Genomic DNA, 12,592 nt, shown 5'->3' on the forward strand with positions numbered 1-12,592 from the left:
CTGTACGCGACCAACCACGTGACACGATGACGTCATGACAGATGAGAAACAGGTCCCCCACCTCGCGCCGTCGCTCGGAGCTGTACGCGACCAACCACGTGACACGATGACGTCACGACAGATCGCCGTCACGCGCTGGAAGAGGGAGAACGATGCCATCGCACAGACGCCGGAATGTCCTCGAGCGGCATTCCCGCGCATTTCGAACGCGCGTTCACACTCGGTGTAGGTGAAACGCTCGCTCCACCGGGCAGGCGGACGCGGCTTCCGTGGCAATCCAGGCGCTCACCCAACGCGCGTCTCGGGGTTAGTCGGCGTTCCGCTGTAGCCATGCCGTTGTCTTCCCCCACGACGAAGGCTTCTAGTGGTTGTATTAAAATGACCAAGTATTCAACCAAGGAAAGCCATGTATTACCAAGCCTAGCCATCAATATGCTTCGCATCTGACAAGGCTTAACCTTTTTATTGCGAGAGCAATACTGCTCGAGGTTTCCGCTCTTGACTGTCTTCCCAGAGAATCCACCACTGACCTTTAGCGTGACCTATGTGCGACGTTATACCAGCTGTGGAAAAGCGGGGCCCCAACTCGGCTCGTCGCGATCGTCCCAGCGAATCCTCCATGCCGCAGCTGCGCGCCGCTGCCGCGAGGGGCGCTCGCTGTACGTGACTTCATACCAGCAGTGGAAAAGCAGCCCCCCAACTCGGCTCGTCGCGATCGTCCCAGCGAATCCTCCATGCCGCAGCTGCGCGCCGCTGCCGCGAGGGGCGCTCGCTGTACGTGACTTCATACCAGCAGTGGAAAAGCAGCCCCCCAACTCGGCTCGTCGCGATCGTCCCAGCGAATCCTCCATGCCGCAGCTGCGCGCCGCTGCCGCGAGGGGCGCTCGCTGTACGTGACTTCATACCAGCAGTGGAAAAGCAGCCCCCCAACTCGGCTCGTCGCGATCGTCCCAGCGAATCCTCCATGCCGCAGCTGCGCGCCGCTGCCGCGAGGGGCGCTCGCTGTACGTGACTTCATACCAGCAGTGGAAAAGCAGCCCCCCAACTCGGCTCGTCGCGATCGTCCCAGCGAATCCTCCATGCCGCAGCTGCGCGCCGCTGCCGCGAGGGGCGCTCGCTGTACGTGACTTCATACCAGCAGTGGAAAAGCAGCCCCCCAACTCGGCTCGTCGCGATCGTCCCAGCGAATCCTCCATGCCGCAGCTGCGCGCCGCTGCCGCGAGGGGCGCTCGCTGTACGTGACTTCATACCAGCAGTGGAAAAGCAGCCCCCCAACTCGGCTCGTCGCGATCGTCCCAGCGAATCCTCCATGCCGCAGCTGCGCGCCGCTGCCGCGAGGGGCGCTCGCTGTACGTGACTTCATACCAGCAGTGGAAAAGCAGCCCCCCAACTCGGCTCGTCGCGATCGTCCCAGCGAATCCTCCACGCGCCGCTGCCATGGGGGAGGCGCTCGCTCTACGTGACGTCATGCCAGCTGTTGAAAAGCGGCCCCCTAACTCGGCTCGCCGCAGTCGTCCCAGCGAATCATCCACGATATGTCGGATGATGTGTATAAGGTGAAGCTGCAACGCTGTGCTGCAGCTAAGAAGCGGCGGCGTGTGGAAGAAACGGATGAAGAGCGGGAACAACGTGTAGCTAAACGGCATGCATATTATGCACTGTAGTAAAATGGCAGTTTGGGCGAGTTGGTTAAGTATCTTGTAATAAAAACAGCGCAAGGACACAGGACGAGAACAGAGAGTAGACACACACGGCGCTGAACTTGCAACTACGTTTATTGGAAAAACACGCTGCTTTTCAAGGCAGGGCGTCAAGAAAGCGCGCGGATGCGCTTTGTCAACAATACACTTATCGGGTAATAAAATCACACGTGCTTTTAGGAGACATTTTATTACCCGATAAGCGTATTGTTGACAAAGCGCATGCGCGCGCTTTCTTGACGCCCTGCCTTGAAAAGCAGCGTGTTTTTCCAATAAACGTAGTTGCAAGTTCAGCGCCGTGTGTGTCTACTCTCTGTTCTGGTCTTGTGTCCTTGCGGTGTTTTTATTACAAGACATATTATGCAGCCAGGCGAATACGTTCAACATATCTTGATCTGGGTGCTTGCTTTCGCAATCCAGTAGGCTTAACCAAGCTAAGCCTCTGCCAATTTTTTGTTTTTGTTCAAAAATGCGCCGAATTTTGTGACAGTAGGTTTGCAGTAATGATTCCTCAAAATAAAAATCGGTACAAAATGCGGTCTATGGACTTCCTGAGGGGTTCGTAATGCACGTGCGGGTGACCCCCAGAGAGACATCCAGAAAGCAGGTGGGCCACCTGTGTCGCGTGACCTTGCGGCGCCATCGCAACCTGCCAACCGTGGCAGGTGGAAGTTTAGTTAATGATTGGTCGCTCGGGAAGAGCAACCTGGGCCACAGCAGGCCCAACGCTGGCAGCACTTGCCATTACAGCGCAGTGGAGCATCGCTTAACCGCTGCCCCACTGCGTCAGGAGCGGTATGAGAACTTCCAGGTATCTATGAATGTAAAGTAGGGAATGACATCTTGCATATATGGGAACATACTCATTACGCGAACGCATCATACCCCCAAAGGCGGAGCTTCAGTGTCCCCTGAAACTTTCTTGGCTTATTGTTGCTGGTGGTTTTCGGCGGAAAAGCGCCCTGAGTTTGTGCTATGTACGGAAGACTATTGTGTACCGCAGGGAGTGCTTGTGAGCGAGTGAACAAGTGACGCAGCGCGCCCGCCGCCTCCCGCACCAGAATTCCCAACGGAAGGACGTTTTCCTCCTTCCGACCGCGGTAAGCCTCTTCCTTCTCCCTATCTCTTCGATCTCATGTCTAAGCAAGTGATGACTGTGGACCGTGTGGCCGACCGCCCACACAAAACATGTACGCTGAAGTCGAGTGGAAATAAATAGTCCTTGTATCCGCAAAAAGCTTTCTAAGTCAACAGCGGACATAGCAGTTTCCTATAACCCAGTACTCAGACCATCGCGTCTGTGTTTTATCCACCTTTACATGTTCCCTTCGTGCTGAAAAATCACCAAGAGACAAAACCAGTCTCTTCGAACTCGTTCGAAATAGAGCTAAGTTACCGAATTCTCCTATGTGCTAGCCGCCGCTTTAGCTTATGGATGTCGTAAAGCTCGGCAGCTGAGCGCGAAATTCCAGGATGGTATCCCAGCCGCGGTTACCGCATTTCGATGGAGGGTGAATGCGAAAGACACCTGTGGGCTGTGGGATGTTAGTGCGCGTTAAAACCTTGTGCAGTCGAGATTAATCCGGAGCCCTTTTGTGCAGCATCTCTTATTCCACGCGTACATCTTTGAAATCTTTAACAGCATTTAACATATCGCATTCTCGGCGTCTTGGAGTGCTTAGCTTTAGGTTAATGATAGATAAGCACTCCTGGGCAAAGTAGCCGGCTGGCAGACCTTCTTACCCATCTTGTAGATGGTCGGGTTCTTTGGTTCCAGCTGGCAGTCGCCAAGGGAGAGTTCCAGGACGATGGCCGTAAGCTGAAGGACAGAGCTTGAGGAAAGCCCTCGAACCATGGCGAACTCCTCCTCCTTCTTCGTCTTCTCCACAGTTCTTCCCTGTGCCCTTTTCTTCTTCACCCTCATTCCAACGTCTCCTTCCTTCCCGTAAACGATATGTGTGAGAAATGCGCCTTCTGATGGGAGGTTTGCAGGAGACGTCAAGCAGCTTGAGCAGGCTTGAGCTGCCCTGCGGACCTGCATATGAAGGTCCGTTGGTCCTACAAGTTATCGCTGGTCACCAGCGCCTCCCACCGCTCCAAAGACGTGTTTTTTGTCTGTAGACTGTTTGGTTTGGCCCCACATCCCCACGAAATGTGGAAGAGTGTAGGGCAGGACGGCGGCCAACTAACAACTGAGTTTATTTTGGACAAAAGCGGCTCGTCACCACCACAGAATGATGAGAAAAATCGGCATTTGTGTGTTCAAAAAATACACCGAGGAAGTAAGCGGAGAGAGTAAGTTGCTACCAAAGAAACTCTGAATATATGCCTAACATGCCGAAAAATATGGGCAAATGCATGACCATCAAAAAATATTCCCCGATTTGCGTGGCTAAGCCAATACAACTTAGATGCGCTAGCACGTTAGATAGCGTTAAGCTTTGTCTATCTGTGTTTTAACTTTTTTTATCTGGAGATTTTGAGTTGGACCCGAATGTTCTGGCAGTCTCTCTTCAGCTTCCCGGTCTCTCTTCAGAAGAACGAATCTAGAAATCCCAATTGCAAAGATGGCATTTACTTTGTCGGCCCCGCTTCTTGTCTCCTTCTGTAAGAGTACCATTGGTTTGCCGTTGCATCAAATTTTCGAATTCTTTCACGATTGCATAAGAGCTACCCGCAGATTTTCTTCCTAATTTTATACGAAATCTTCCAAATTTAGAAACATCACAGTAATTTTGTTTTATGCAATTCTGCGATCTTGTCTGCTAATTGAAAATAAATTCCCCATTTAATTATTTCGATTTATTAGACTAAGCACATTCATTAGCTTAGAACCAGTTTATTCTCTTCTCTTGGCCCTCCTCACATAACCCTGACCAATCCCCATTCGTAGGTATGTGCCATGTCACTAGGAAACAACAACAGTAACAACAGTTTCTTTCTTGACTGTCTCGCAAAGCTGACACGTCCGTCAGCTGGCCTCCGCTTTTTAGAGCGAAAGCATATTACTACATTTCTCTCAAGGTCAATCTTGATGCGCGGTTGACCTTGAGGCCCCGGAGCGCAGGCAAAACACATGACTCGCCAAGCAGAGGCGCACATGCGCACGCACGCCAGCTCCGCCGCTGTGATACCACGTGATTAGGATGGGCAGGGTGAGGAAGGCATAGAGCATAGCTGCGCGCGCTAGCTGGATTCGCCGACGTGATACCACGTGACTTTGAGAGGGTGCAACAGTTGCTACGTCGGCGGTTTCTTCTTCAGTTTCGCCATGTGGAGCGGCGCACTCCGGTCCGAGCGTGTCAAGTGTTCGCCGTCGCCGTCAAGGCGCGTCCTACCATCCAGTCGATATAGTTCGCTGAGGTGGTGTACTGCAGAGGACGTGAGCTAAAGGGGCCGCAGAAATCGAAGAGCAAAGAGAAGCTAGACCTGCGAGGCAACGGAACAGAGCTTTCGCTTTCGACATCGCCAAATTTCTCGCGATTCACCTCCGTTAAAATACGACCGCCGCGCCCAGGATTCGATCTCACGACCTTTTTCCACCCGGCATGATGGGGCACCTTCAAAAAATGTAGACAACTCTCAACAGCTTTTGCAAAGCACTGCCGCTTCTGCAGTGTTTCCCAGGGCGGGAGCGTAAGAATGAAAAAAATTTTGGAATAACCGGCAGAGGTTCGCAAACGTATTTCTTGCAGAAGAACTGAAAGCTAACTTCGTGCTGTTTTGGGAAAGATTACAACCATTCAGGATGATTTTCAGTGTTCAACAGTTAATTTAATCTTTTCGCTGGAGTCCACACGGCCTAAAAAAGCTTAAATTTAAAAGGTTACATAGAACTGGCCTAAGAAGGTTATAGTGACTGAGTATTGCACTCTTTTGTTTTGCATTATTGATTGAAAATTAATGAACTGCCTTTTCCTGCACCATTCTTGATTACACTATTTCTTTGTCCTCCCCATGCATGGGCTACAAATATTGATCTGCAATATTTTGAAATAAATAAATTTGTATGCCGAGTCATTAGCTGTAAAATTGGTTAAAATCATACGAAAAATTTTATGAAAATTGTCAGTGATTTACAAGGCAAACGTGCTGCATGACAGCTTCAAATCACTTATAATAAACACGGCTATCGGAACTTATTTCTTGAAAATTATAGCCAAAATGATCAAGTATGTGAGTATGATGTCGTGATATGTGAGTGTCATGGCGTGAGCCTCATTTGTATTTCTATTGATTGCTTTTTTGTGCACCACATTTAGTATTGTGAAACACTGCCTATGTAATGCCCTCGGGTCCAGAGCGCAATAAAATAAATAAGTAAATAGCAGCAAACAATTTTTCATCTGGCATGCGTGGTTTCCTCTTCAATCGCCACAACGGAGAGCCCTTTTATTATTTATGATTATGACTCGCCAACAGGTTCAGCTGCAAGACCTCCATGGCTTTAAAGGAGACAATTGATCACGTTGGTCGACATACACTTCGTACATTTCACGTACGTACGTGTGTACTACATTTCAAGTAACCCGTGCATCTTCTTTTGATGGCTTGATGCGGGCCGTGACAGCAAGAGCTTGCTTCTTTTGTCGCTTATATAGTGCGAGGTAATGCGCTGGATATATACGGAACAAACACGACGTGAAGACCATTTTGAAGGCACTCCGCTGCTCACGAAAGGCAACAGTCACGAAGACTGTCTGCCCTGTTATCTAAGATTAGCATTTTTCCAAAACGCATAGTAAGCTTTGTTTTCGAGGAATTGCTTTTAATTATTCTATGGTTTTCCGAAAGAAGACAGGACGCAGCCTGTTCGCCACTAGCGTACGCGTTCAGGCGCGCAAATGTACTGAGCGCCCTCTGGTGTCAGTACAGAGCATCGCTGCAGACAGGCAGGCAACAGTCGGGGAAAAAGCTGTCCTCTTGCTGGCTCCGGCATTGGCGGGACGGCGACACGATACCCGGCCGGCATCTGCAGGAGGGAAGATTATAAAAAGCGCTTTTCAATAGGGCTTCATATTTGTCTACGGCCTTCGACAGAATTACTGGTCGTCTACGCGAACCAATACAGTGAAGCCACTACTGGAATTCAATCCCATACCTCCCTAATGAGCCTATCCAATAGTTGCCGATTGAACAGGGATAGCAACCCTGCGGCACTAAAGAAATTACTAGAGAATAAAAAAAGAATAGCTTACCAAAGTAAAGCAATCCCAGATAGAAGATTATGACGGAGAAATAAATGTTGTACAGATTAATGATCTTACAGCAGTAATAATGTCCCAGCTAAAAATTGCATAGAGATAAACTACCCTCCTCGGTGGCCGGAAGCAAATAAGATTCAATTAGGCGACAAGAAAATTAGTGTCCGTAAATGAGACTGAAAAGCAGATTTTGTAAAAACAGAAAAAAAACACCATCTTCAGAAATTTCCAAGCGAAAAATTCATCCCTTGCGGAGGACCAGACTTATAGGCTATTGAACTTATTTCTGGGCTTCAGTATATTCGTCATCGTTGTAGCATCACATGACGCTTCTATATTTTCAAGCCAGTTCTCTGTCTGAAGCCATTGCAGATAACTTGATGGCTTATATTATTTTATTGTTACAAGTCCAATGGCGAAAATTTTGTTATCGAGATTCATAATGAAACAATGAACAGCTATGTCTTGAGCAGTGCCCATTGTTTGGCTCGTTCTCTGACACGTGCAGCTAGGACGAACAGTGTTTAGCGGTTGTATATCTTGTGCTCGTTTCTTTTTGCCTTTATCGGGAACCACAATGTTTGATGAGCAGCACGCACCTGAAGTGGTGCACAAGGAGGCCACCGTCGCTGGAGCGTTTGCACTGCCGTCCTTCACAGCCGCCGAAGTACTCGGCCCACTGCGTGTATTCGTACCCACTCGCCACACTTCCCGGGCAGTACACATCTGCGAGGACACGTGATGTGCTTGAGTGTGCGGCATGCGTGCCTCCCCCAGCTGTAGGATTCAGGATTAGTGCTGACACGCCATACGAAATAACCTGCTGCCTAACGTAGTACCGTCGTGACGTTGCTATCCAGTAGCACAACGGCCAACTACCAATGGCGAGGGGATGGCATATGTCTGCTGACGTAATCTGACTGCGTTCATTTCCTTCCCCAAGCCACTGGGGCCTGCAGAGTTCAAATGAACTGCTCATGTACTATCGGGGGCAAAAGTGGTATACTCCACGCGACGGGAGCTGGAGCAACGGAAAACTTTGGCATTTTGGTGAGCTAAAGCACGAAACATTGAAACGAGCCAAGCGACATGCCTGCTGATAATAAAGGTGCCGCACTGGCTGCCTCGATCCCAGATACCGCCTGTAGATGGCGTTGCAAGGCAGTTTTTCATTGCTCCGGCTCCCGCCGCGTGAAGTATACTACTTTTGTCCCCGACATTTCGCACTACTGTTTTGAGGAACCATGTATAGGGGCGGCAGCGTGGGCCAGAGGGTGCTGCGGACGCCAGCGCCCTCTCCGAACGACACCACGCTATTGATCGGGCAGGCTGATTTCATTTGCTTTTTTGACTGGCTAGCGGAGTAATACAGTACGCCGCGGACCGTAGAGCAGTATTAACAACTGCTGTTTTTTTTTAGTTGTATTCTACTCTAGCTCCCCTGCTGACTTGTGCTTGTATACACAGCCTGCACACGGAACTTTCGAGCTCGTTCTTTCTCGCTCTTCCTTCGACGTCGTCGAACGGAAACATGTTTTGCGCGCGCGCTAGTGCTCTCTTCGTTAGCGCGCAGATGCCTTTGTGAAAGAAACTTGTCTTATATGCGCTCTCGTGCTTTATTGAAAGAGCAGCTAGTGTGCGCGGCATTAAGTAAACAACGGAAAAGCGCGCTGTTCTCGGCAAGCCTAGTTTTGTGTCGATAATGCACAAACACGTCATATACGAAGTGAAAACTGAAATTAAAGGCTTCCTTAGAACGAAACCGGGGCACGAATTCACTCCAGGTTTTTTTTTTTTTTCATGTGTTCATATTGTGCTTCATCATCTCGGTCCGCACGCTTTTCTTTTCTTTGTCACTGCAGCGTTAGAATGCGTAGCTTGAGCAGCGTGGAAAGGTGCTGCAATGCGCTGTTGCGTTGTCGGATGATACTCGAAGATTGTATAAACGCAGTCGGACGGCACTCAAGGTACTGAAAAATTATTGCGTTGCTCTGGAAACGTGGTTTCGTGCGAAAAATGTGCGTTGTCGAGCGGGCCAGCTCATGCGTTTTTCGCACTCGGGCGCCGGAGGGCACTGCCCGTCCACAGAAGCCGCCATTTTCTCAGTTAATGGCGCAAACCGAGGTCGCCAAGCTCGGTTTGCTATAAACATGGACGGTTCTGCTCTTTGAGCAGTAGTAACCACTGTTAGCGAATACTGCGGTTATTGGAGTGCCCGTGTAACAAGGGTGTGACAAGGGTATTAGATCAGTCGTTGCTAACTGGTGACCCCAACTGGTCTTGTGCCATGTAAACATCTCCATATTGGACAAACACGGCAGAACTAGAATGGTTCTTCTACCAGCAGCTTATCAGCTTAACCTATAAGATAGTTTTCTTCGTTCACGCTGACTTTCGTCGAATTTAAATGATATAATTAACATCAATGGGCAAGCGCCACTTGACGCAGCAGGGCAGCTTCAGAGAGAGAGATATGACTGAAAACAAGAACTTATAAATAACGTGCAGCCATCATAGATTTACTGAGCACAGATGAGGTTGCTGTGCGTGCATTATGCCTTCTTTCTATGCCACAGTGCATCGTCGTCCTATGCAGAAGCCAGACAAAGAAAAAATTATGGAACAGCTGCTGTAAAAAAATTAGTGCTTATTTTAATTGCGTTCCTCTGTATTGCGTCTTACGTAGCTTGCATTATTCGTGCATCACCTCTACTTTTTCGATTCTACGGAGACTGAGTAATTTTTACGGAACGTCCGCTTTTTAAGCCTTCGGCAACAATTTACCAGCAGCTTTTGCCAAAAACAGATATAGTTTTTTAAGGCGAAGGCTTACCAGGACCATTACTAGAAAAGCCGACGGCATCTCTATGTGTACGTAAATGGTACAAAAAAAGGTGTTATGCACGCTAGGCCGTCCAAAAGAATTACGTAGGAATAAGCTGGATTCCAGCCGGGTAAGGGCATTTAAGAGTGGATTACAGAGGATTAGTAGATAATAGATGATTAAGACTGGATTACACTGAATTAAGTTGCAGTAGGGTTGATTAGGCTGGATTCCGGTGCATTGTGGTGGACTAAGAGTGGTTTGCATCGGATCAAGTTGGATTACGGTGGATTTTGGTGAATTAAGTATCAGAAGTGATTAAGTTGCAGTAGGGCGGTTTAAGTAGGATTACGATGGATTGTGGTAGATAACAGAGATTCCGGCAGAATGGGGTGGATTAAGGGCGTATTATGTACGATTAAGTTGGATTAAGAGTGGGCTACATTTGATTATGGTGAATTGAGATTAATTACGGGTAGATTATGGCGGACTGCGGTGTATACTGGCGGATTGAGGTGTATTAAGAGTAAATTACGCCGGGTTAATTTCAATTATGGTGCATTAAGGCTGGATGATAGTCATGATTAGGGTGCATTAAGCGCGACTGAGCTGTTTATCGACAGTGGGGCAGCTACACCGCCTTTCCTTTTCCCGTTATTAGTTTCGAGGTTTTTCTGGGTAAGAAAATAAGGAAATCACCTTTTATAGCGGTAGCCGTATAGCCCTAGCTCAGCGAAAAAGCTGTGCTGCGTGTGTTATGTGCGTGCATGTGTACGTGACATCGCTGTCTGCCAGCGCACCTAGTAGATCGAAGAAGATCGGGACACCATTGGCGCACCGTAGGGGCCTAATGGCACCTCGGAGTCCAAGAGTTAAGGGGGCCGTGTGCACATGTTCGGAAGTGGGAAATGAATTTTTACCGGTCGGTGCCTCTTGTGGTGCACCCTTCTTTTGGTGCACCTCTGGACACCGACCAGTAAAAATGCATTCCCCCCTTCCGAGCATGAACCCACCGCCCCCATCAACTCTAGGACTCCGCATATTACTAATCCTCATACCTGCACCCTGCAACCACCTCTATCCACAGAAGCCTCCAACAACCAAAACCCCGTGCAGCACGAGAGCGATAAACCGACACCGAAATTAAATGGAAGGAAGCAAAGAAAAAGCGATCCAATGCAAAAGCACAATGTTCAACCAGCACTGCTAACGCAAATTTGTGGCATAACATCGTATGACCGGCAGTGCACATTTGCTGTTCTTTTTCTAATGGTTGTTTAAGCAGTCCCGCCGAGTACCGATCGATTTTTCAATGGGTACTAGACCTCTGCCACCCTGGCTGTCGTATCTTCTGGGGTCAAATGCTTGAAAATGGCTTTTGTCCAACCTCGCAATCGGCTTTACCGTATAGGCCGGATTTCGGATCCTCACAAATTCATTTTTCTATCCCGGGAGAGGTTATAAATTTAAGGCGACACTTAAGCTCCGCTTTCCCGTCTATGCAGAAGGTCATTCTCTAGTTTACAGTGGTATATCCCTGGGAGTCCTCATACCCCTCCTGGTGCAGTCGTGCAGCGGTTAAGTGATGCCCAGAACTGCCCTACGACGGCAGGTGCGCTCAGTGGTGGTCGTTGGTAGCCCAGGTTGCTTTTCCCGAGCGACCAATCATTAATTTGACTGCCACACGTACCTGCCATGGTGTGAATTTTGCTCACTATCTGGTGGGCACGTTGTGATGACATCGCAAGGTCACGTGACCTAGTGGCCCACCTCCCTCCTTGGTTGCTCTCTGATCAACACCTGCTAGAGTCATGTCAGTGATTTTCCTCTCACAGCGCCGACACCAAATTTTCTGTGTAACGGGGCCTTTAACGCCATCGCGTTAAAAGAAGCATTGTTATATGTATCCATCCCTGCATTCAACCTGCATTTTCTTTCTGCAACTTCGTCTCATTACCGAGAAAACCTCTCGATTCTTTTGTGTCTCTCGGGCTCTCACAGCTATACCTTGCGACTGAGCGGAGAAAAGAGGGACATCTAACGCTACGCAGAACAAATACCGTTTTTTTTTCAGCTCCAATGATGTCTGGAATAACCGGAGCTCACCGTGTAGAAGCTGTGTTGCCTCGCTCAGTTATCCGCCTGAATACTTACTGGAATTTTTGATCATTTCTGAATTGATTTGCTCTCTTTCGACCGGCTCCTTTTTTTTTTCTCGCTGATATCCGCCGTTAATTTCCGGGTTTTTACATGCCTCATTGCGCTAGTAAAAAATCTCCGCTGGTGTGGCATAGAAATTTGTGTCTGCCATATAACAAGCCCGCACCGCGAGCGCCAATAAAGCTCTCAAACGTACCTCCGCCTGCCTGGTAAGGCGTGACAGCGTACATCTCGTACAGTGGCTCTGCCGTTGCGCCTTTGAGGAAATATCCGAACAGCAGCAGCAACGACAAGGTTGTCGCCCTGAGTGGCCACAGCACCAAAGTAGAGTCTGGTGGCATAGCTGTCTGAGTGGCGACCACCCTGGATGTCCGCCTACGCCGGCCTGTGGCGGTGACTACCGGTCACGAGCTTGGCGGGCCGTGTTTCCTGCGCAAACAAGCGAATAAAACTTCGAGCTCTTGACGGTGTTCGCCATCACTGTCCACAATACGAAGAACTCCTTTAGTTCGCGCTTGTCTGTTCCGGCAGCGATGACCGCTTTTACTAAAAGCGAAGGATCCACGCATGCACACAGCGTGTATCCCAGCATAAGCTTCTTTCCGCTTTCATCACGTGAATATCGGGCGTGATCGCAGCATAAAGGGTACACATCCTTGCACTTGTCGATCCATTGATTGAGTTGAATAATCGAAGAGCCGTAA

The 12,592-nt window shown here is 49.0% G+C and overlaps 1 protein-coding gene across 1 annotated transcript; it reads right to left on the reverse strand.

The window, feature by feature from the left end:
• Nucleotides 1-6,566: 6,566 nt before the first annotated feature.
• Nucleotides 6,567-12,229, reverse strand: LOC149362136 (uncharacterized). Its single transcript, XM_089568227.1, has 3 exons — nt 12,085-12,229; nt 7,504-7,630; nt 6,567-6,672 (listed from the first exon to the last, which is right to left on the reverse strand). Exons 1-3 carry the CDS (start codon nt 12,227-12,229, stop codon nt 6,567-6,569), a joined length of 378 nt encoding a protein of 125 aa, XP_089424353.1.
• Nucleotides 12,230-12,592: the final 363 nt, after the last annotated feature.

This window comes from Amblyomma mixtum, chromosome 2, assembly GCF_055824585.1.
Source record: "Amblyomma mixtum isolate Tamu chromosome 2, ASM5582458v1, whole genome shotgun sequence".
In the NCBI taxonomy this organism is placed as follows: domain Eukaryota; kingdom Metazoa; phylum Arthropoda; class Arachnida; order Ixodida; family Ixodidae; genus Amblyomma; species Amblyomma mixtum.